We start from the raw sequence: 23,383 nt of genomic DNA on the forward strand, positions 1-23,383 counted from the left end.
CTTATCCGTAATTAAAATTCTCAGTAGTCAACTGTGGCTGCTGTGTTCTGCCTTGATAAGTAACAGACAGAGGTCATTCCCACAAATGAAATTTCACTGGACAATGCTAGCCTGAAATACCCTCCTTGGAGAATGGTACATTCACATGGACCATTTCTTTCTAAAGGGACGAGGTGTTCATATTTAGCACTGAGACATTCGATTTGGATGTAGTTTTCTCTTTACTGTATCTATCTGGTCATCAGTGATAGTTCCTGGAGTTTCCAATAAACACATGCGTTTGTTTCTCACTGGAGTACACAGCAATCTAGAAATAGGATTCAGGAGTGCCTGGATGGGGAAATTATGTTAGTTATTGATAAAATTGCTTAAAGCCATTACACATACTCATGATTACAGTTACTCAGGATGCTGAAGCAGGATGATGTCAAGTTTGAGGCCAACCTGAGAAATTTATTGGGACTCCATTTCAAATAACAAGGTAGACTGTGCATAGAGATCCAGGAACACACATGTACACATGAGAAGACAAGGAGGGAAAGGAAGACTACCAAGTGACTTCACTGAAAAACCTGACTTTAGATCTGTAGCAAAACTGCCTTTTTGAGATTAGACAGACCTCTCTACCCAGTCACTCAATCCGTATTTTCAGGATTTCCTCTGCAGAAATATTCAAAATCTTTCCCGGCTATATAATCTTGGGAAACTAATTAAACCCTCTTAAGGTTCAGTTTCCTTCTTCATAAAACAGAGATAATAATTCTATTTAACTGCGGAGAAAAGTAAATTTAATATAATGCTTGGCACAGTATCTGGCACAGAGAACACCGCTGTCATGCATTTGCACGTGTTAGTATATAATGAAGGGTATTTCAGAACGCAGCCTCTGCACGGCACAGAGTTTAAGAGTACCCGGATGTAGCCAACGTGTGCAGCTGTTTCTCCTGGCTCACAAGTCAGGTGAGTCACCTCCCACGAGTATTAGAGCAGAGTAGGAAGCAAGTGAGTTAGCAAAGTTTAGTGCGTGCGTGCGTGCGTGCGTGCGTGGAGGTTCTCTTGGAGGCCAGAAGAGAGCATCAGATCCCCTGAAGCTGTGGTTATGGACAGCTGGTTGTGAGCTGCCTGGTGTGGCTGCTAGAAACTGGGCTCTGCTCCTCTGAAAAAGCAGCAAGGGCACTTACCAGTGAGCTTTCTTTCGTTACTGGTCAGTCCCGCGTAGGGAGTGGCGACCTTCCTGTGAAAACAAGCCGTGAGGATTGGAGCGGTCAAGAGCTGGCAGAGCTGTACGTTTCCCAGAGGCCATGATGAAGAAACTGAGGGAACTAATTCTGTGCCTTCTTCCTTGCAGCCTATGTGCCAGTCTGTGTGTGTGTTGTGCCTTTCTCTGTGGGGCCTGTGTGTTAACACGTGCCTGGGTTCCTTCAGGAGGCTGCCTGCCTAGTGGTCAGTGTGACGGAGAAGACAATGTTTTGTGTATCCAAGGCTCCTCACAATTTCTTCAACCTGGCAGCCTCCCACAACTCTAGTCCTTTGTAGGGCATCTCTGATAGGCCCTCATATCATTTCCCATGTAAAACAAAACACTACATTGTGGGTTACATGAGATTTACTTTAGCTTTTTTTCTTTCTTTTTTTTTTTTTTTTCTTTTTTGAGACGGGGTTTCTCTGTGTAGCCTTGGCTATCATGGACTTACTTTATAGACCAGGCTGGTCTCGAACTCTGCTTCCGTTAAGTGCTGGGATTACAAGCATGTGCCACTGAACTCATGAGCTTTTTAATTTACTTAGTCACTTTCTTCCCAATCTCTAGGATTATACCTAACACAAATTTGTTGATTTGCTGATTGAATGGATAAAGAAAAGACAGAGAAAACTAAGTGACTCAGGCAAAGTCATTCAGAATACTTGTGAGGCTGGGACTTTGTACAGTGACTAGAGGACAGTGGGATTGTTATCAGAACAGGGACAAAATGAGGAAGAGATGCTGAGCATCCAGGACAAGGGAGTTTGAGGAACCTATAGCTAACCCAAGTACATTGGTTACCCAACAATAAAATACTCAGTACCTGATTCTACTCACGGCCTGAACACCCACCATGTTTCATTAAGACAGATTTTTTTTAATACATATTTTTATTGGTATTTATTTATTTGGTTATTTTCAAGACAGGGCTTATCTGTGTAGTCTTGGCTGTCCTGGACTTACTTTGTGGACCCGGCTGGCCACAAATTCCCTGAGATTCCCCTGCCTCTGACTCCTTGAGTGCTGAGATTGCAGGCTTGTGCCACCATGCCCAGCTTTGAGACAAGGATTTTCAAGAGCCTAGAATTTACTGTGTAGAGTGAGGCTGACTGCCACGGAAGCCTCCAAGATCTGTCCTTATCCTTATTTTTCCTCCTCAGAAAAGGCATTAATATGAATGACACCAAATGTGGTGGTCTGAATAAGAATGTCCCCATAGAGTCATGTATTTGAATGCTTGGCCCAGATAGTAGCCTGATTAGGATGTGTGACCCTGTTGGAGCAGGTGTGGCCTTGTTGGAGGAGTCACTGAGGGGCCTGGCTTCGAGGTTATATATACTCAGGCTACACTCTGACATAGACTTCTGCTTCCTTGTGTCCCTTCTGCTGCCTGAGGATCAAGAACTCTCAACAGCTTCTCCAGCACAATGTCTCTCTGCACACCGCCATGCTTCAAGACCGAACGAACTACAAGAACGAATGACAAGAACGAACTACAGCGTGGAAACTGTAAGCTAGCCCTGATTAAATGTTTTCCTTTGTAAGAGTTGCCTTGGTCATGGTGTCTCTTCACAGCAATAAAACCCAAACTAAGACACCAAACCTGTCTGAACAGTTTTTCTTTTTTCTTTCTCTCTCTCTTCCTTTTGTCTTCCTTCATTTGCTCTTTCTTCCTTTTTTATTTATTTGGCATCTGGTTTTTGTTTCTTTTGTAAGGTGGATTCCAGGGATGGCATTCAGGCCTTCATGCTTGCATAGGCAAGCACTTCACTGCTTGAGCAACTTCTCTAGCCCTGGTCCTGTTTTTTGAAGTAGGGTCTTAGTAAGGCTGCAAGTCCCAACTAACCTTAAATTGCCTTGGATGCTCCTGCTTCAATTTCCCAAGTGGGTGCTGGGATTACAGGCAAGAGCCACCAAACTCAATTAAAGTGTGGATTTGAATTCAAAGATCCAAGGCAACGCCCAAGGTTTTACACTATGCCCTGTGACAAGTGTCTACCTCCTTTTCTTTTTTTGAACAGCAAGATCCACAGTTCAGAGGAACGACCCTAAGAACTAGTTAGGATTGGTTGCTGTTTGTTTGTTTTCTTTGTATCTTTTCAGTCTTAACAGTGTATAGAGGATGGCATATTTGCTAATACAACATAATATACATGTTAATATATAATATTGTCTTCCTATATTTTATTTTCACACCTTAAATACTGTGTCATTTTGAAATGGAAAATTTGACCTTTGACTTGTAATTCAGCACAAGGCAAATTCTCTTCCCTAAGTTTTACTGGTGATTCTGTCAGGTATTCGGATGCCAAAAACTTAAGAATTAGCCTTGGGCTAAACACTTCAGGCTAAGTTTAGCAGCTATTAGAAATAATGCAGTAGGCTGGAAGGTTCTGGAAGTACCGGAGGTAAATTCAGGACATTTTGAGACATTCGAGCACTTAGAAAAAGCGTCAGTTTTAAGAGTGACCTATTTCAAAGCTAGGCACCAGCACAGTTCTTATCCCAAACCCAGATTGTCTCCATCTCAGAAACAAGACATTTTTATCAGCAATACTAGCTTTTTTAGCTATCGTTGTATTAATTTAAAGAGGACAAGTCCCTGCGGTGGCATCTAATGTGTTATCTGCAAGCCATCTTCCTTACTGCGATTGCCTAAGAAAGGTTTATATTTTATCTTTTTTTTTTTTTTTTACTCTTTCATTTAAATATCTATAAGGAGTCTGGCAAGATGGCAGGTGGGCAAACTCCTTTGCTTTCGAGCCTGATGAACTGAGTTCAATTCTCCACAATCCATATGATGGAAGGAGAGAACTGGATCTTTCCCTAGACACAGCTGCCCACACACATGTGCACACACAAAATAGATATTTCAAAAAATAAATCTTCCTAATTTTCTTATAATCTGCACAAGAAAGAAATAGCTGTAAGTTAGACAAAGTTCTTAGGTTCCTAAGACTTTGTGATTCAGGAGAAAAAGAGACAATGAAGAATAAGAAATATAGTAAGTAGTATATAATTTTTTAAGTATAACTTGAAGTTATTGGACAGAAAGCGAGCAAACATGTAGGCAGTTACTAACACTTGAGTACTGAGGTTGAGTGGTTGAGTGGTTAAGAGGTCTCTTCTAGAATCTTACCTGGGTAAACTGAGTAGAAAGTTCTTGTTATTATGCAAAAAAAAAAAAATAAACAAAGGGAAAAGGTCACATATGGAGAATAAATCTGGAGGACTGAAGGACTTCACAACCAGAAACCATGGTGGGCACAAGGGAGGGGGAGAGAGCAGGAAATGAAATTTAAAAAGGAAACAGGAAATAGCATGCAGATCAAGTAGAGCTTGAAACCTAAGCTGGGTAATTCAGATTTTTTTTTTTTTAATGTTAGTGCAAATATTTAGGGTTTGAAGCAGGAAATTGATTTTTTTTTAATTTTCCCTTGTAAAGTTTTCCTGTTTTCTCAGATTGATGTATTTATGTATCTCATTTTAAAGGCCTAGCTCACTCACCATCATACTCATAGAAAAGCCCTCTGCAGTGCCGGGGGGTATTGAGTGGTCCTGGGGCTCCCTAGCTATCCTGCAGGCCATTTCTTCATTTTGTTTCCATTCCTTTCAAAGATGATCTTAGACTCTGGCTGAAAAGTGCCCGTTTTCTTCTGGCCTGACAGGATGAACAGTGTAAGGCTGGAAGGATGGCTCAGTGGAAGAGTTCTGGAAAAAGCTATTGGGAGGTCCTGCCTTCATTCTCCAGTACTGTAAGGAAGGACATCAACAGACCAGCTGTACAGGACAGATACAGTCAGGTAGGAGAGTTTCTGATTAGTGGAGTCCTTATGCAAACCATTTTTGGGCTTTGTGAATTTGGGCTTTTGAATTTGATGTGGATCATTTACAAAATATTGGCTCCACAATAAGACAACTAAAGGAGATCAAGGGGATACAAATCAGAAAGGAAGAGGTCAAAGTGTCACTATTTGCAGATGATATGATAGTATACATGAGCGACCCCAAAAATTCAACCACAGAACTCCTTCAGCTGATAAACACCTTCAGCAAAGTGGCAGGATACAAAATCAACTCAAAAAAATCAGAAGCCCTCCTATATACCAAAGACAAAAAGGCTGAGAAAGAAATTAGGGAAACAACACCCTTCACAATAGCCACTAATAACATAAAGTACCTTGGTGTGACTCTAACCAAGCAAGTGAAAGACCTATTTGAGAAAAACTTCAAGTCTCTGAAGAAAGAAATCAAAGAAGATATCAGAAGATGGAAAGATCTCCCGTGCTCATGGATTGGTAGGATTAACATTGTGAAAATGGCCATACTGCCAAAAGCAATCTACAGATTCAATGCAATTCCCATCAAAATACCAACTCAATTCTTTACAGACCTTGAAAAAAAGATTCTCAGCTTCATATGGAGAAACAAAAAACCCAGAATCTCCAAAACGATCCTGTACGACAACAGATCATCTGGAGGTATCTCCATTCCTGATCTCAAGCTGTACTACAGGGCAACAGTAATAAAAACTGCATGGTATTGGCATAGAAACAGAAAGGAGGATCAATGGAACCGCATAGAAGACCCAGAAATAAATCCACACACCTATGAATACTCGATATTCGACAAAGAAGCCAATTCCATTCAATGGAAAAAAGACAGCATCTTCAACAAATGGTGCTGGACCAACTGGATGTCTACATGCAGAAAAATGAAAATAGATCCATATCTATCACCCTGCACAAAACTAAAGTCAAAGTGGATCAAGGACCTCAACATAAAACCAGATACCCTAAATCAATTGGAAAAAAAAAGTGGGGAACAGCCTAGAACTCATTGGCACAGGAGACAACTTCCTGAACAGAACACCAACAGCACAGGCTCTAAGAGCAACAATCAATAAATGGGACCTCATAAAACTGAAAAGTTTCTGTAAAGCAAAGGATACCGTCATCAAAACAAAACGACTGCCTACAAATTGGGAAAGAATCTTCACTAACCCTTTATCTGACAGAGGACTAATATCCAGTATATACAAAGAACTAAAGAAGCTGAAAAGCAGCAATCCAAGTAATCCAATTAAAAACTGGGGAACAGAGCTAAACAGAGAATTCTCGACAGAGGAATATCGAATGGCAGAAAAACACTTAAAGAAATGCTCATCCTCATTAGCCATCAGGGAAATGCAAATCAAAACGACCCTGAGATATCACCTTACACCCATCAGAATGGCCAAGATCAAAAACTCAACACATGCTGGAGAGGTTGTGGAGAAAGGGGAACCCTCCTCCACTGCTGGTGGGAATGTAAACTGGTATAACCACTCTGGAAAGCTATCTGGCGCTTTCTAAGACAAATAGGAATAGTGCTTCCTCCAGACCCAGCTATACCACTGCTAGGTATATACCCAAAGTTTGTTCAAGTACACAAAAAGGACACTTGCTCAACCATGTTTATAGCAGCTCTATTTGTAATAGCCAGAACCTGGAAACAACCCAGATGTCCATCAACGGTGGAATGGGTACAGAAATTGTGGTATTTTTATACAATGGAATACTACTCAGCAATCAAAAAGGAGGAAATCATGAAATTTGCAGGCAAATGGTGGGATCTGGAAAAGATCATTCTGAGTGAAATATCCCAGAAGGAGAAAGACAAACATGGGATATACTCACTTATATAGACCTATAAGATATGATAAACATAATGAAATCTATATACCTAAAAAAGATAATCAATTGAGCGGACATGGGGTAAGATGATCAATCCTCATTTAGAAAGACAGATGGGATGTGCATTGAACGTATGACAGGAGTCTACTGAGCGCATCTGAAAGACTCTAACTAGCAGTGTTTTCAAAGCAAAGACTCATGACCAAACCTTTGGCAGAGTACAGGGAATCATAAGAAAGAAGGGGAGTTAGTCTGATGGGGAAAGGATAGGAGCTCCACAAGGACCAAATATATCTGGGCACAGGGTCTTTTCTGAGACTGACATTCAACCAAGGACCATATATGGATATAACCTAGACCCTCCACTCAGATGTAGCCTGTGGTAGCTCAGTAACCAATTGTTTTCCCAAAGTGAGGGGAACAAGGACTATTTCTAACAGGAACTCAATGACTGGCTCTTTGGTCTCCCCACCCCGAAGGGAGGAGCAGTCCTGTTAGGCCACAGAGGAGGGCTTTGCAGCCAGTCCTGAAGATACCTGATAAAACAGGATCAGATGAATGGGGAGGAGGTCCCCCCTATCAGTGGACTTGGAAAGGGGCACGGTGGAGATGAGGGAGGGAGGGAGGGAGTGGGAGGGAATGAGGGATCGGGACACGGCTGGGATACAGAGTTAATAAAATGTAACTGATAAAAAAAAAAAAAAAAGATCATGGAAAAAAAAATATTGGCTCCACAAAGAGAAGTCTAAGCTGCTGTTATGAGGGTGAGCTTTGTTTTAAGGTCCAAGAAAACTATGTCTGTGTGGAAGAGGTCTTATTTTCTGGAAACCTCTGAGGCCAGCAGCATCACCCTGCTAACTGATCTGTAGCAATGACCTTACAAGAAGTTTATGGTGGTTTGAATAAGTATGGCCCCCACAGATTCATGTATTCTTGGAGATAGGGAGTGGCACTATTAGGAGGTGTGGCCTTGTTAGAGGAAACCTGTCATTGTGAAGGTGGGGTTTTGAGGTCTTAAATGCTCAAGAACACACACACACACACACACACACACACCAGTTTCCTCATTGCTGCCTTCGAATCAAAATACAAAACTCTCAGCTCCTTCACCAGCACCATGTGTGCCTGGATGCTGCCATGTTTCCACCATGATATAATGTTCTAAATCTCTGAAACTGTAAGCCAGCCCCAACTAGGTATTTTCCATTAAAAGAGTTCCCTTGGTCATGGTGTCTCTTCACAGCAATGGAAACCCTAAGACAGTGCTTGAGCCAGGTTTGGCTCTTGTGAATCTTATGGTCACATTATTTTCAAGACTGCATACTTCAGTTTCTTACCTTTCCAAGTGTCTTCTCTATTCTGTTTTCCCTATCTGTCATAAAAATTTCTCTGTCATAAAAATACGTAGTATGGAGAAAAAAAAAAAAAAAGAGCCGGGCATGGTTGTGCACACCTTTAATCCCAGCCTTTAATCCCAGGGCAAGTGGATCTTTGTGAGTTTGAGACCAGCCTGATGTATAAAGGGAGATAAAGGTAGTTTCAGGACAGTCAGGGCTACACAGAGAAACATAGTTTCAAACAAACAAACCATATTATGTGCTTCTATAGCACCTTCCTCTACTACAAAACATCTTTTGTCTTCCAGAAGAACCTTTTCTGCTATCTATCTATCTATCTATCTATCTATCTATCTATCTATCTATCTATCTATTGTTCTTTTTGAGACAGGGTTTCTCTGTATAGCCTTGGCTGTCTTGGACTCACTTTTACACCAGGCTGGCCTTGAATCCACCTGTCTCTGCATCTGAGAGTGCTGGGATTACAGGCATGTGCCACCATGCCCGGCTTCCAATTTACCTCTTCTACTGAACTATTAATTCTTTCTGAGTAGGATTGTCATTAATCTTCTTGTACACATAGGTTATACAGCAGTGCACAGCTCACAGAAATGATATGTAAACAATTTTCGAATGAACAGATGAGTTCTGGAATTATCCTTGAACTCTGTTTCAGATCTTAGCCTTCTATTGAATGCCAGTCTTCTATGTTTAAATTCCCTTTGTCATTCTCAATCAGCAGTGCTGTTTCTTTCTCAGATCCAGCTTCACACACTCATAGCACTTTCCAACTTCTCCAGTTATATAGGCAACGTTGACTTCTTTATTCCTTCCTAGGTTACAAAATTTTTAGTTCCTTGTTTCAGTCTTAAGATGTTGAATTTCCATTTACTCCACCTCATTGACTTACCCCCTAGTTTAGACTGCCATTCTCTAAATCCTGAAACAAAGATAACAGGAATTTTGCCACTTTGAGTGTGATTCTGAATAAAATGTCTCCCCTTCTAAAATATAGCTGTGTCTTTCTGCAATATCGCTCATTATCAATGATCCATCTTATTCATAAATCCTTGCTTTGGGCAGCTTCACAGGTTTTTCTGTGCAATGAATGCATGTTAGACAAGTCATTCCTCTCCATACAACCTCATTTAATGTTCATTAAACTAAGTAAGATGGTATTTTTGTCTGTACTTTAAAGATAAGAAAATTGCGATTTAGTTACACCAGATTGTGTATTTCATCAAAATGTGGAACTGAGATTTTAAGACATGCATATTTACTTGGGCTACCTGAACACTGTCTAATCAGTGTATTACTACCTAGCATCTTGAATTTGCACTCCATTTGAAAGGGTTTCCATGACACACCCACCAAGCTTAACTTGCCACTGCTGTGCTCTTGAATCTGCTACGCCATATTTCAATGATCTCCTAAGCATTTACTTCCGCTTTTAAAACTCCTCTACTGGATTGTAAACATTTTAATGTGCAGAGATGCCTGGATTACATGCTTCTTTAACTTAACTGAAAGTCTTTTACAGAGCTCCTGCAATAAATTGTCAATAACTAATATATAAAATTTACATAATCCTTCATAAATATGTATGCCTATTGATTTGTTACAATATTATCAGGTGAGGCATTGATGCATCTAATTGAAGACCCAGAAAACCAGAAAATTCTGATCTCACCCCAAGTCTTTTTGTTTTTTGAAACAATTTGTGTGTGTGTGTGTGTAGAGCCTTGGCTGTCTTGGAACTAGCTTTGTAGACCAGGCTGGCATCAAACTTCTGAGTGCCTCTGCCTCCTCAAGTGCTGGGATTATAGGCAGCAGGCTTCTCTACCCAAGTCTTAAGAATTTTGTGCTTGGATGTCTCCCTGTGGGTTTCCTGAGTAAGGGGAGCAGGGGCTGCCTCTGTCATGAACTTGGTTTTCTGCTCTTTGCTCACTTCAGCCTGGTGATGTGGCCTTGCTGGGCCACAGAGGAAGAGGATTCAGGCATAACTAATGAGAAGTGATAAGTTAGGGGCAGATGGCAGAGGAAGAGAACCCCCCCTTTCAATGGACTAGGAGATGGGGATGGGGAGTAAGGGAGGGAGGAAGGATGGGACTGGAAGGAGTTGAGGGAGGGGGCTACAATCGAAATATGTAATTAATAAATTGTAAAATTAAATTAAAAAATAAAAAATAAACCTTTGTGCTTGAGTGCTTTACAATCTGACTAAATAATACCAGGATTAAAATGCTGCATTTGGGGTCACCCCACCCTTCTATGAAGCAGCATCAACTATGATATAGACATTGTCATAACATCAACAGCAAAATCCCTTCACTACTGCTGTTGTCTTTTCAGAGTAGTGGAGAAAGAAAACTGTTGTATTCTTTTACAGGGAAAATGTAAATGTGCTGATTATCTTCATTTAACTTTCAAGGGAAATCACGAAGGGTGTCTTTCCAAGACTTGCTGGAGCGGGATTCCCATGTACAGGAACCAGTACTAAAGTACTAGCCTCATAGCCACCTTGCCTGGCTACTTAAAGGCTTACCTTTAGTGAGAGACACAGCTCATCAGATCAGCGAAGACGGCGGACTTAGGACCGCGCGGAAGCCAAGTTTTCTCCGTCCTCAGAATCCCGCCGCCCCTGGGAGCGTGCGGCTCGTCACGTGACGTCCCCCGCCCTCCCGGAAGTCCCGTGGATGAGCCCGGGGGGCGTGTCCTCGGCTCCCTCCGCGTGCGGTTACCTGCGAGACGCGGGACTTCGGGGGCCGCGGCGGGCGGAGCGTGTGCGGAGGGGAGCCCGGCGCTGGTCGGCGGCCGGCGCGGCGCCATGGAGGTGGTGGAGGCCGCCGCGCAGCTGCAGACGCTCCAGTTCGGCGGCTCCGGCCAGGGCCCCGCCGCGCCGCCGCCCCCTGAGGAGCGCCCGGGCGCTGAGCAGGCCGAGCGCGCCCCGGGCCACGAGGCCGGCGGAAGCCCGCCGCTCCCGGACCGGCCGCCGCCGAGCGAGGGCTGCGCCGCCCAGCCGCCGCCGGGCCTGCAGGCCACGTTCTCGTCGGACTCGGAGTCGGACTCGGACAGGTGGAGTGCCCGGGGCCCGGCGGTGGACTGCGCGCGCTCCGCAGAGGCGCAGAGCGCACGTGCGTCCCGGGAGCGGGTACCCGGCCTCGCGCTCTCAGCCACTATCCAGGGGTTTCCACTCCCTGCCCAAACTTGATAGTCCTGGGAGTTACAAGTAGAGGTAGTAGCCTGAGTCTAGAAACCTGAACGTTTCGTTGAATATTTTGCTCTGTTATTCTCGTACCAGCTCAGCTTAGCATATTTTAGGGTTAAAACTTTTGAATTTGTTTCAGTTCGGAATTGGTACTTTTAAAATCGAGTCTAGGTTTTTCAAACCTTCAAATTTGAGGGTCAGTTGTTTCTTTTTTAATATTTCAATTTAGTTTATGTACATTGGTGTTTTCGCATCTATGTCAGTTTGGGGGTGTCAGAACCCATGAACTAGGACTTACAGACAGTTGTGATCTGCCATGTGGGTGCTGGGAATTCAGCCCAGATCCCCTGGAAGAGCAGCCAGCCAGTGCACTTAACCACCGAGCCTCCACTGCAGCCCTACTTTGTTTCAAAGTTGATCCTCCCCATTACAGCAAGGGTCTCATGTATCCCAGAAGGGTGACATTGAACTCCTGATGCTATTGCCTTCACCTCTCAAGTGCAGGTTGTGCAGGTACCCACCACCCTTCCCTTTTAAAGGTGTTTCTTGATAGTCAACGTTAATCTGTAGAACTGAGATAGGGCGCAAGAGTCTGAAATTTGTTAACCCGTTTCTTGGTATTGGGCGCTTTGTGCTTTATACAGACATTTCCTCTCAATGTCCTTCCCCTGTGGAAGATCCAAAATATAGAATGGTATCAAACTACAAATATTTGAGCAACCCTGGGGTGAGGGGCAGTGTTCTTCTGAGCAGGACAAGATACATACATGATTAGGAGATTTGGCATTTTTAGGAAACCACTAACTAAGAGAGACAAGGGAGAATAGGTTTCTAGTGGAGGGAGGACACGTGAAGAGATTGGTGGGTGGAGTTAAGCCAGTTATGAACAGGGTGGTTTCTTGGCAGTGAGTGCTAAGATGAAAGTCATCTTGTAATCAGTTGCACTGCTGGAAAGGTGATACAGAAGCACATCAGGAGGCAGGTTCTGAAGTCAAACACGGGATATGGTGCAGGGGAGTAAGTGAATTATGTTGAAAATGGACTTCTGGCCCTTTCTGGCCGAGGGTACTAGATATTTGAAGAAATGAAAAAAGGCACTACTTTTTGCCTGTATGCTCAATAGATAATGTTTTGATAATAGAATCATTTATTTCAAGTTTTTGGTGATTGTGTGATTTTTGTTTGTTTGTTTGAGACATGAACAGACATCTCCTCATCCTGGGTAGTAACAGGCCAAAGAAACAGTTTCACTCAAGCCTAGGTTAGCAAGCAATGCACTTATTGTGCTTGTATGTAGGAGCCTGGGTGACAAAAAGCTGTATTCCTGGAGCTCCTTGTTGAGGTGGCAGCTCTGCCAGAAGCCTCCTCCTGGCAGTTTCCTGCTTTTGTAACTTTGGGACAGAGCCTTGTAAGTTACACTAGTTTCTTGAGTCTTCGAGGCCCCTCTCCTCCCTCTAGGAGGCAGTGTTTCAGCTATAGACCCGTACCCCAAAAGAAGTTGTGGACAGCCTCCAGTAGCAGTTGGAAAAGTGCTCTGGAATAGGGAAGGAAGTAATTCGGTGAGTAGGCATAGCAGATAGTATTTAAGTTGAGAATTTATCAAGGAAGAATACATGGTTTCTAGGCTGAAGAATTTTAGGCAAATCAAATAGTATAATAATTTCACAATAGTGAAAATAATTGGAGTTTGGAAAGTTACATGCACTTGGAGGATAGATTTAGGCTCCATGTGGGGAGTGGCAAGAGTTAGGATCCTAAAAGTTACTAGAAACCTGATTTCAAGGCAGTCTAAGGCTGACATACTAAGGGGTATATTTTTTTTTTATCTTGTTCATAGTATAGATGTTTTGGAGGAGAATTAACATATTTAAAGTACAAACCTGTACAGCTACCATTGTGGGTTAACAACTCTCAGAACTTTTATACTACTAGTTGAATGTTATTGGGCCATTTAAAATAATTTGCTGCAGACATCATGGCAGCAGATTAAATATATCAGCATAGCATTCTTTTTATGATTGAAATTTTTTTCATTTAACATTCAGATCGTAGTTCACTTTCTTCATCTCCTCCCAGATCCTCTTTACCCATCCAAGTTTACACCTCCTTTCTCTGTCTCTTTAGAAAATAAACAGGCAAATAGCATTTTCTTCAGAGTCTCACCCAAGGATGGCTGCAGACTTGTTATATAGCCAAGGATGACCTTGAATTTCTGATTCTCCTGCTTCCAGGAGAGCTGAAGTTTTAAGCATGAACCACCATGCTTGGCTTAAAGTAGACATTCTTTTGTATAAACACAGTTCTCTCACCAAAATCCTAAGCAGTCTTATAAAATTGTTACTATCTCTTGTCCAAGAATATTTTTTTCTTTTTAAAGCAAAAGCAGGAGCTCATTTGGATGAGAGGTAATGAGAAGGTGAAAGTAACAGTGGTGGGATGAAGAGTCATTGTGGGCAGAGGGCATTTTTGGTATTGTATACAGCTATTACAGAAAATGTGAGGTGAGAAGTGATGTCCTGAAATGGTGGGAACAGATGAGGAAATACGGTGGATTAGGAAGTTGGACTGTTATAATTGACGGAGGATGAGGTAGTTCTAAAATGATGCCAGGGTCTCACCCACCATGACTGGATGGAAGACTGAATCATGAAATAAAAAGAGACATTGAGGGAAAGATACTCATTCAGTAAGAATGATTTTTCCCCTTGCTTTTAATTTGTTGGAAATATAAGCTATGCATGATTCATACAATTGTGATTGGTGTGTACCTAGGTGTTAGGACTCTAGAATTGTAATGTTAGGGACGAAAATGGAGGCATTTACCTGCACGTGGGTGATGATTGAGATCATTGAAATGAATTATGCCTGAAAAGTTCAGAGAAAAGAAAAAAGACAGAGTAAAAATAGCACATAAAATTGGCTGAAGTAAGGGGGCTGGTTGAGTCAAGCCAAAGCTTTCAGAATTGAATGATCATCATGGCAAAGTTTGAAGAATTTCAAGGTGATGACTGAAAAGAACTCCTTATTGGTGACTCAGACAGGCGCTTTGCCTAGAGTTACCGTTAGCCACTGATTGTTGTGTGCTTAATTTCTACTCACAGAGATATATAACACTTGCCACTGTCGGCCCAGAGAGGGCCTAGTGTCAATATTTTTAATAGTAATATATCTGATGCCAGAAATGGCCTCATCCCACAATTAACTATTCTTCATGCCATTTCTGTTATGTTGATGTTATAACCTTCCATCCTAATGAGCTCTGTTCTTGCTTTAAGTCAGGGAATTAAAAATGAACAACAACAACAAAAGCTGGGAATGGTGGTACATACCTTTAAACACAGTTCTTTGGAGACAGAGCCAGGCGGCCTCCGGTTCAGCCTGGTCTGCAGAGTTCTGGGACAGCTAGAGTTGCACAGAGGACTCCTGCCTCTTGATAAAATAATCAGACAACAACAACAAAACCCGAAAGCCCAAATACCCCCTAATAGCTCACCAGCAAAGTCAGTTTGAAATGTTAGCTTTTGAATTGGACAAGCAAAAAAAAGTAAATTGTTTCCTACCTGAAACACATTTTTTTTTTAATTACCATAGTACCTGACCAAGTTTTCAATTTTTCCTCTACAGTGAAACGGATTCAGATAGTTCAAGTTCCTCCTCGTCATCTTCCTCTTCCTCTTCCTCCTGTGTATCACTTCCTCCAGTGCTGTCAGATGGAGAGGAGGATGTACAAGTTGAGAAGGACAATAAGAATTTCCCTCTTAAAACAAAAGATGAGTTGCTTCTTAATGTAAGTATTTACATTAATTGCTCCATAAATTTAGTGCTTTGTCTTGGCTTTTTGCTTGTACATCTGCCAAACTTTGACATTCTTGTATAAAAGAAATGTGGAAAGTTTCTAAGGCTGCTTCTAAGCCTGACAGTTGATACTTAACTGATAGTCATGTTGGGGCGTTGCCTTTATTTTAGTGACTTGTATCAGTTCTTTAGAAGACTGTCTAGGCTGGACACAGGTCAGTCAGTTTTAGACCACTTGCTTAGCATGCATGAAAACCCAAGGCCCTCTAGCACTATCAAAACAATGGGAAACAAGTGGTTTATATGAAATGTGTTATATTGGCACCTCACTAAGGCTGATGGCAAAATTTTTTTGTGGGGTTATTTTAAATGTAAACTGACTTTTAGAAGAGAATATCAAGTTTGTTTGAAACCTCGTATTCAAGAGGATAGTCTTAGAGTACAGGCTTAATTGCTTGTTTAGGGTCTAGTCCATGTACTTTAGTTATTATCAATGCTTCTTAAAAGTATGGGAATTATTAGCTGTAATTAGTGTAAAAGACTAAATTGGTGACTAATATGAAATTTGAAGGCTGTGTATTTCTTGGCTGGATTACCAATATTGTTGCTCATAGTAAAAAGTTTTATTTATGCTTGACATGGTAGGCTTTTGGAGTATTGTGCTGTGTGTGGTTCATGTGTTTAATTCACGTTCGATGTTGGCAAACAAAGGCTCATATTCGAGTATTTCCTGAAAGTGCAGGGAACCATGTTTTTCTGTTTACCTATATCCTGGTGGTCTATCAGAAGTTCACGAATTAGAAAACCAACAACTAGGAGGCCTAAAAAAAACAGTACTTTTAAAATATATATAGTTTGAATTGCCTTATTGAATTTCTTAACATTGCCAGTCTTGAAATTTAACACAAAATCTTACTGTGTTGACATGCATGCTCATATGCAGGGGTGGAAGGTTCTAAATAGAATGCTCAGAATTTCAGGAAAATCAGACAGGATCTGGCCACACAGACCAGGAGCGTTGTTCCTTGAGGACTGAGATCATAACTGATTTTTGCATCTCCCTGGTACTGTGTGAAATAATTGCCTCCGATGGAATGTTCAGGGTCAGCAGTAGTGGTGATTGCAGAATGAATGCAAATAGGTTTCTTTTCTCCATTTGTTCTTTTAAGAAATTATAACATACATGTAACACATGCCAAGTACTTTAAACAAAAGCATTTATATTCCTACTTTCTGCTATCTAGTGGAAAGACAGTGAATATAGCAGAGATAAATTTAATTGCTGGGAGTATCATTGAAAAATGTATATTTGGCTCAAATATAGATTACTTTTTTTAAGTACATTGTTTTCTTTTTAAAACATTTTTTTTTAATTTATTACAGTTTATTCACTTTGTATCCCAGCTGTAGACACCTCCTTTATCCTCTCCCAATTCTGCCCTCTCTCTGTTTTCCTCCCATGCCCCTTCTCCAGTCCACTGATGGGGAGGTCCTCTCCCCTTCCATCTGACCCTAGCCTATCAGGTTTCATCAGGACTGGCTGGCTGCATTGTCTTCCTCTGTGACCTGGTAAGGCTGCTCCCCCACCCCCGCTCATGGGGAGGTGATCAAAGAGCCAGCCACTGAGTTCATGTCAGAGACAGCCCCTGTTCCCCTTACTAGGATACCCACTTGGACACTGAGCTGCCATGGGCTACATCTGAGCAGGGGTTCTAGTTTATATCCATGCATGGTCCTGGGTTGGAGTATCAGTCTCAGAAAAGACCCCTGTGCCCAGATTTTTTGGTTCTGTTGCTTTCCTTGTGGAGCTCCTGTCCCCTCCAGTTCTTTCTAGCTCCCCCTTCTTTTATAAGATTCCCTGCACTTTGCCCAAAGTTTGGATATGAGTCTCAGCATCTGCTTTGATACCCCGCTGGGTATAGTTTCAGAGGCCCTCTGTGGTAGGCTCCTGCCCTATTCCCTGTTTCTACGGTCTTACAATGTCCATCTCTTTGCCTTAATGAGGATTAAGGATCTCACCCAGGGTCCTTTTTGCTTAGCTTCTTTAGGTGTACAGATATTAGTATGATTATCCTATACTATATGTCTGATATTTACTTATAAGTGAGCATATATCATGTGTGTCTTTCTGCTTCTGGAATACCTTATTCAGGATGGTCTTTTCTAGTTCCTACCATTTACCTACATATTTCATAATTTCCTTTTTAAATTGTTTAATTGTTTTTAAATTGTTGAGTAGTATTCTATTGTGTAAATGTAACACAACTTCTCTATCTATTCTTGAATTGAGGAACATCTATCTTGCTATTATCAATAAAGGTATACGAACATGGTTGAGCAAATGAACCATGGTTGTATACTTGAGCATATTTTGGATATATGCCTAGGAGTGGTATAGCTGGGTCTTGAGGAAGCACTATTCCTGATTGTCTGAGAAAGCGCCAGATTGATTTCCAAAGTGGTTGTATAAGTTTACATTCCCACCAGCAATGGAGAAGGGTTCCCCTTTCTCCACATCCTCTCTAGCATGTGTTGTCACTTGAATTTTTGATCTTAGCCATTCTGATGGGTGCAAGGTGAAATCTCAGGGTTGTTTTGATTTGCATTTCCCTGATGACTAAGAACACTGAGCATTTCTTTAGGTGTTTCTCTGCCATTCTATATTCCTCTACAGAGAATTCTTTTTAGCTCTGTTTGGTAATGTACCCCATTTTTTAGTTGGATTGCTTGATTTGTAACTGTTTAACTTCTTGAGTTCTTTATATATTCTGGATATTAGCTCTCTGTCAGATACAGGGGTGGTGAAGATCCTTTCCCAGTCTTTAGGCTGTTGTTTTGTTCTGACGACAGTGTACTTTGCTTTACAGAAGCTTTTCAGTTTCATGAGGTCCCATTTATTGATTGTTGCTCTTAGAGCCTGTGCTGTTTGTGTTTTGTTCAGGAAGTTGTCTCCTGTACCTCTAAGTTCCAGGCTCTTCTCCATTTTTTCTTCTAATAGGTTGTGTATCTGGTTTTATGTTGAGGTCTTTGATCCACTTGGACTTCAGTTTTGTGAAGGGTGATAAATATATATCTGCATTTTTCTACATGTAGACATCCAGTTAGACCAGCATCATTTGTTGGAGATGCTATCTTTTTTTTTTTTTTTTCCATTGTATGGTCTTTGTATCTTTGTCAAAAATCAGGTGTCTGTAAGTGTGTGGTTTGTTTCAGTGTCTTCTGTTTAATTCCATTGATCCACCAGTATGTTTCTACGCCAGTACCATGTAGTTTTTATTACTGTTGCTCTATAGTACAGTTTGAGATCAGGGATGGAGATACCTCCAGGAGATCTTTTATTGTAGAGGATTGTTTTAGCAATTCTGGGTTTCTTGTTATTCCGTATAAAGTTGAGAATTGTTCTTTCAAGTTTTGTAGAGAATTGTGTTGGTAATTTGATGAGAACTGCATTGAATCTGTAGATTGCTTTTGGTAAGATGGCCATTTTTAAATACATTGTCTTTTAGAGCTGAGAACATTGCCTGGTGTGTGCCATTTTGTGCCCTGGAACTGGAGTTACAGATAGGTGTTACGTGGCATATAGGTGCTGGGAAATGAATCCCCAGTCTGCTGTCAGAGCAGCCAATGGTCTTAACACTTTAGCCCTGTTTATTTAGGCTTTTGGCACAGAGTCTATACCCCTGTTTGTTTGGTATTTTGACACAGGGTCTCTACGTAGCCCTGGCTGTCTAGAACTTAAGTAGTTGAGGCTGGCTTTGAACTCACAGCCTTTTTTTTCCCTCTACTTAATGAGTTCTGGGATAAAAAGTGCACTCTATCACCCAGCAAGGTTTTAATTTTAAATTATGGTGTTTTGATTAGATATTAACTTAGTTTTACTTTAACAGTGTTAGGAAGGAAAAACAACACAGCTTTGTTGCTAGAGGTAGTGGAGACATAATTTCTCTGGTTTGGCTAAATCTCTGACTTTTTAAGAATCTACTATGACTTTGAAAGGATGCAATGAGTTCAAGACATGAGATAAGCTTGGGGAGAAAAAAAATGAGAGAGAGAGAGAGAGAGAGAGAGAGAAGCTTGGTCCTGAATTCCAAAGATAGTATGGCCTCTGTCTTTCCTGCTCTGCCCCTGTGTTGTTCTGTAAGGGTGGTAGTTTTTCTACCAATATGCGTTTTGTTTGTTTTTTGTTTTGTTTTGTATTTAATGAGGAATTTAACCTACCTGTATCTGTTACACTGCCTTGAACAAAGCCAGTGGAATGCATATGAGTTAGCTTGGACATGAGCCTCATGGTCATTCCTGTGTATGTGGGCAAGTCTGTAGGAGGTGAGAATGTGTAGGAAGTGAAAGCTTGGAAAGCATGTGGGCTAGTGTTGATAGTGGGAGAGTCTGTAAGCCAGTTAGCAGGAAAGGAGTGTGAATGTGTGTTTGGAGAAGGGTGAGGATTGGATTATTGTAGCATGCAAGCCAGGTGGATGTTTTTCTGACAAGTAAGGGATGCTGCAGTTGGAGGGTCTGTGTTAACTGGTAGAAGCAAGTATTCGGAAATGATTGTGATGCTAGGCTAAGGTTGAACATAGTATTGTGAGAAGAAAAGACTTGACTCACCTCAAGGAAACAGAAGATTTACTCTAAATTGGGGTTAGAAAGTCATGGGAATTTAGGTAACTGTTAGGTTGTCATGGACTGGCCCAGTCGGGGTCCCACACTGTGGGAAATCAGAGGTTTGGATATCAGGAAGGCACAGGTTAGGTGGTTTGCCAGACAGAGACCACACCATGGGGTGTTTGAATCTGCTGCGATTTACTGAAGTCAAGCTAACACTTTATATAGTGATTACATAAAGAAGCACCTTGAAGTTGACATACTTCCCGGAACATTCAGACTTCTACCAACAATACAAAGTTTACAGTTTAACTGAAAGGGCAACCTGATATAAAGCAATGTCTGCAAAAAATCTTGGGCTTAAAGCTTTTAATCAAAGCAAACACAAAACTTTAAACTCATGGCTATTTACGCAGTTTTATCGCTACTAATTAGTGAGGGGGAGGCCAGGGACTGTTTTGTCCTCCCCTCCCCCCCAATTCAAATAGGCTAAAGATTTACAATCCTCCTTAGATATAAGCACTGTGGGGAATTCCTCCTGTTTGTCTTGCTAAGGATTTACTATCCTCCTTAGAGATAAGGCACCAAGGGGGACGCTCCAGCCAGTTTGTCCATAAAACTCATAGTATAATACAAAGCCTTCTGACCTTCTATGTTTACCTATCTTCTTTCTGCCTCATCATAAACACCTGTATTTGGTAATGGTTTTGTAGTAGTTTTACTGCAGTGGGAATATCCAGAGTATTCATCTTGACAGATCCTGATTAAATATTTTCTTTAGAAAGACCTAAAACTCTTGCTCCTTTATTACCTACAATGTTTGGTTTTTCCACAAGCAATTCCTGATGCTGAATCTGATTTATTACCTCTCCTAAAATTTTATTTTCCTTCCACTCCTTTTTGCTAAAGCTTTTAGTAATCTATCAGAAATATATTTCCTTGAATAGTTAATTGTGCTGTTCCAAGAATCATAGAGAAACAGTAAAAAAGCTTATTAATCCAACCCTGCAACCGAGGAAGCCTGGGACTCTCAGAATAAGTCTTTTTGGCTTAGGTGGCCATAGAGGGTACTTTGCCAGTGACCTCCAGGGAGCCTATTCCCGAGGGAAACGTATCTCCTGTCTAGTAGCACAACCTATTGATATGCTACACTGATGACGCTGGAGAGGGTCTAGTATTAGGTCAGTATTTTTGTGTCCCTTGGACATTCTTCCAACTTCAGTGAAGGTCATGTGATTCTGTCTTTCCTCCCTGGCTGCTTCCTGAGTTCAGCTGTTTATTGATCTCTTGCATTCCAGCTTTGTGGATTTCTCTATCCCTCCCTTTAAATACCTCATTTTCTTGTTGGTTCCCTTGACTGGCTAGTGTTTTATTTCTTTTATTTTGGGACAGTACTATTAGGTTTTTGTTTTGTTTATTTATTACATTTATTAACATGTTTAATAAGTGTCATTCTTCGGTTAAGTGTCTGATCTTTGCTATAACTGTGTTCTATGGGCTGTTTTGTTAAGAGCTGGTATGGGTCACTTGGATTCTTAGGCAGTGTTACTTGCATGTCTGAGCATAAAGCTGCTGGATATAATAGTTTATTAATTTAATACCTAATGAAATTCTGAAAAAAAATTTCTAAATCCTCCAGTTAATGGCAGCTTTCAGCATATGTGGGTCCTAGGGATGTCTGGATCATGGGCATGCCCAGTTTCGTTTAATTTGTGTTCTATCTGCTTTTGAAGCATTACATCTTTGAGAAGTGTTCTATTGAGATGTGCAAATTTCCTTTTTACTTCTTTCAGTCTATGCCACCTCTGATTTAGTCTCCTGAAGTTTTTCCAGCTGTTTGAAAACTAGAATTCAGTGATCAGGCTATAGGCTGAGCATCCTCATGTGAAGATCTGAAACTTTTTGAGTATTGACATGCAACTTTTGTTTCATGTACAGTTATTTAAAATATTGTATAAGATTACACTTACGCTATGTGTATAAGTTATGCAATAAACAAATGAATTTCGTATTTTAAGCTTGAGTTCCATTCCTGGCATATCTTATTTTGTGTACTGAAATAGTCAAAAATCTGAAAGCCAGGATGTTTCTAGTTTCTTCTAAGAGACACTCAGTCTTTATTAACTTGTGAGTCACAGGTATCTGGGAGTTATATAGTGAAATAACTTGGAGATTATTCTTTCAGAACTAAACCTTATAGGCAGTTTTTTTATTGGATTGTAGCCACATTGTAGGTGCTGTTTTTAAACTCTACTTTATTTGGAGTTCCTTAAGCCTCTACCTCCCTTCCAACCCGCTCAGCCCTAGATAGGAGAGAAAGAAGGTTAAAAGGGAAGGGGGACATAGACCTCTAGACTTAGTTCAGGCTGGGTCCTTTGGGAAAATACCAGTCTCAGTTGTCACAGTATCTAGCAGTCCAACAACAGTAAACGGCAAATGCAGCAGGATGATTCCTCCTCAGTCCATCTCCTTGGAGCTTTCTCCTCTCTTAGTTCTTAGAATCAAACTCTGTACAGCTCGCGAAGATATCATGCCCCTCTCTGAGTCACACAAGGAAGTTATCAGGTGTGGAAAAACTAAAAGCAACTCTATATCCCATACTTGGGATTAAAACAAAAACCATTTACATAACATAACTGAGTTTTTAAAGAAACCAATACTTTCACTACATCATATTTTGTCATCCCAAGAAAATTAAAAAGAAGCCATAGTAGCAATCCTAAGAGTCAACCTGAGCTGTATAGATACTGTGTCTCAAAAAAAAGCTGAGGTGGTCAAGGGAACAGGGAAAAGGGATTACTAGTTAATCATAGAGGAGCTGGAAAAGGAGTCCCAGTTGGCTGCCTTGTTGATGTTACAGTTATAGACTGATGTGTGTTGCTAATGTTTTTCCTCCCAGCCCCATGCTCTCAGAATAAAGATTCATGAGACTCAAAATATATTTACAATCTAGGGATGATTTTTTTATTTGTGTTAGAGGTTATGCAACAGTCATAATTTTTTTAAAAGAAGGTTTTTGTCTTTCACTGTATAAGTGATTCCATAAAGCCTATTCACAGAATGCTGGAGATGTAGCCATGGTAAAGCACCTGCCTTAACACCCAAAGGGTCCCGGGTTCCATGTAGCACCATACAGTTATTCCAGGCAGTAAATTAATGACTTAAGCTTCAAATGAAAGTGTTCATGCAGTAGAGTACATTTCCAGTGTGTGGACACATGTATGGTTATAATTACATGGATCCATTCTAGAGTCTTACTTTCCCTGATAGACTTTAATAAGTAAGTTTGTCTAGCTAAAGTGTGAGGATATGGTGAAGTTGAAAGAGTAATAGAGTTAGTGACAGAACGTCAAAGGAATGCTGTGTATTAAGCAGTAGAACTGAGAAAGGGAAGGCAGCTTGGCTTTCAGTTGTAAAGGAGGGCATCAGGGCCAAACAGAGACTTGTGAAAAGCATGTGAACTTGCCCAAGGAGGGCTAGCCTGTCAAATGGCAGTTGTAGTCTCATTCAGTAGGAACTCAGA

General features: G+C 41.1%; 1 protein-coding gene and 1 long non-coding RNA gene across 2 annotated transcripts in view; one reads left to right on the plus strand and one right to left on the minus strand.

Moving 5' to 3' along the window:
- The window catches only part of LOC132653640 (uncharacterized), a 30,649-nt gene extending 19,683 nt beyond the window's left edge, over window positions 1–10,966 (minus strand). The window contains exons 1-2 of the long non-coding RNA XR_009591401.1: window positions 10,801–10,966; window positions 1,182–1,234 (exon numbers count right to left, since the gene is read on the minus strand). This is a non-coding gene — a long non-coding RNA (uncharacterized LOC132653640). The remainder of the gene's footprint in view (window positions 1–1,181; window positions 1,235–10,800) is intronic.
- A 116-nt stretch (window positions 10,967–11,082) lies between these two features.
- Window positions 11,083–23,383, plus strand: part of Naf1 (nuclear assembly factor 1 ribonucleoprotein) — a 34,392-nt gene continuing 22,091 nt past the window's right edge. The window contains exons 1-2 of the mRNA XM_021659717.2: window positions 11,083–11,330; window positions 15,088–15,250. Coding sequence (XP_021515392.1) covers window positions 11,083–11,330; window positions 15,088–15,250 — 411 coding nt within the window. The remainder of the gene's footprint in view (window positions 11,331–15,087; window positions 15,251–23,383) is intronic.

Source organism: Meriones unguiculatus, chromosome 4, assembly GCF_030254825.1.
Source record: "Meriones unguiculatus strain TT.TT164.6M chromosome 4, Bangor_MerUng_6.1, whole genome shotgun sequence".
Classification (NCBI taxonomy): Eukaryota; Metazoa; Chordata; class Mammalia; order Rodentia; family Muridae; genus Meriones; species Meriones unguiculatus.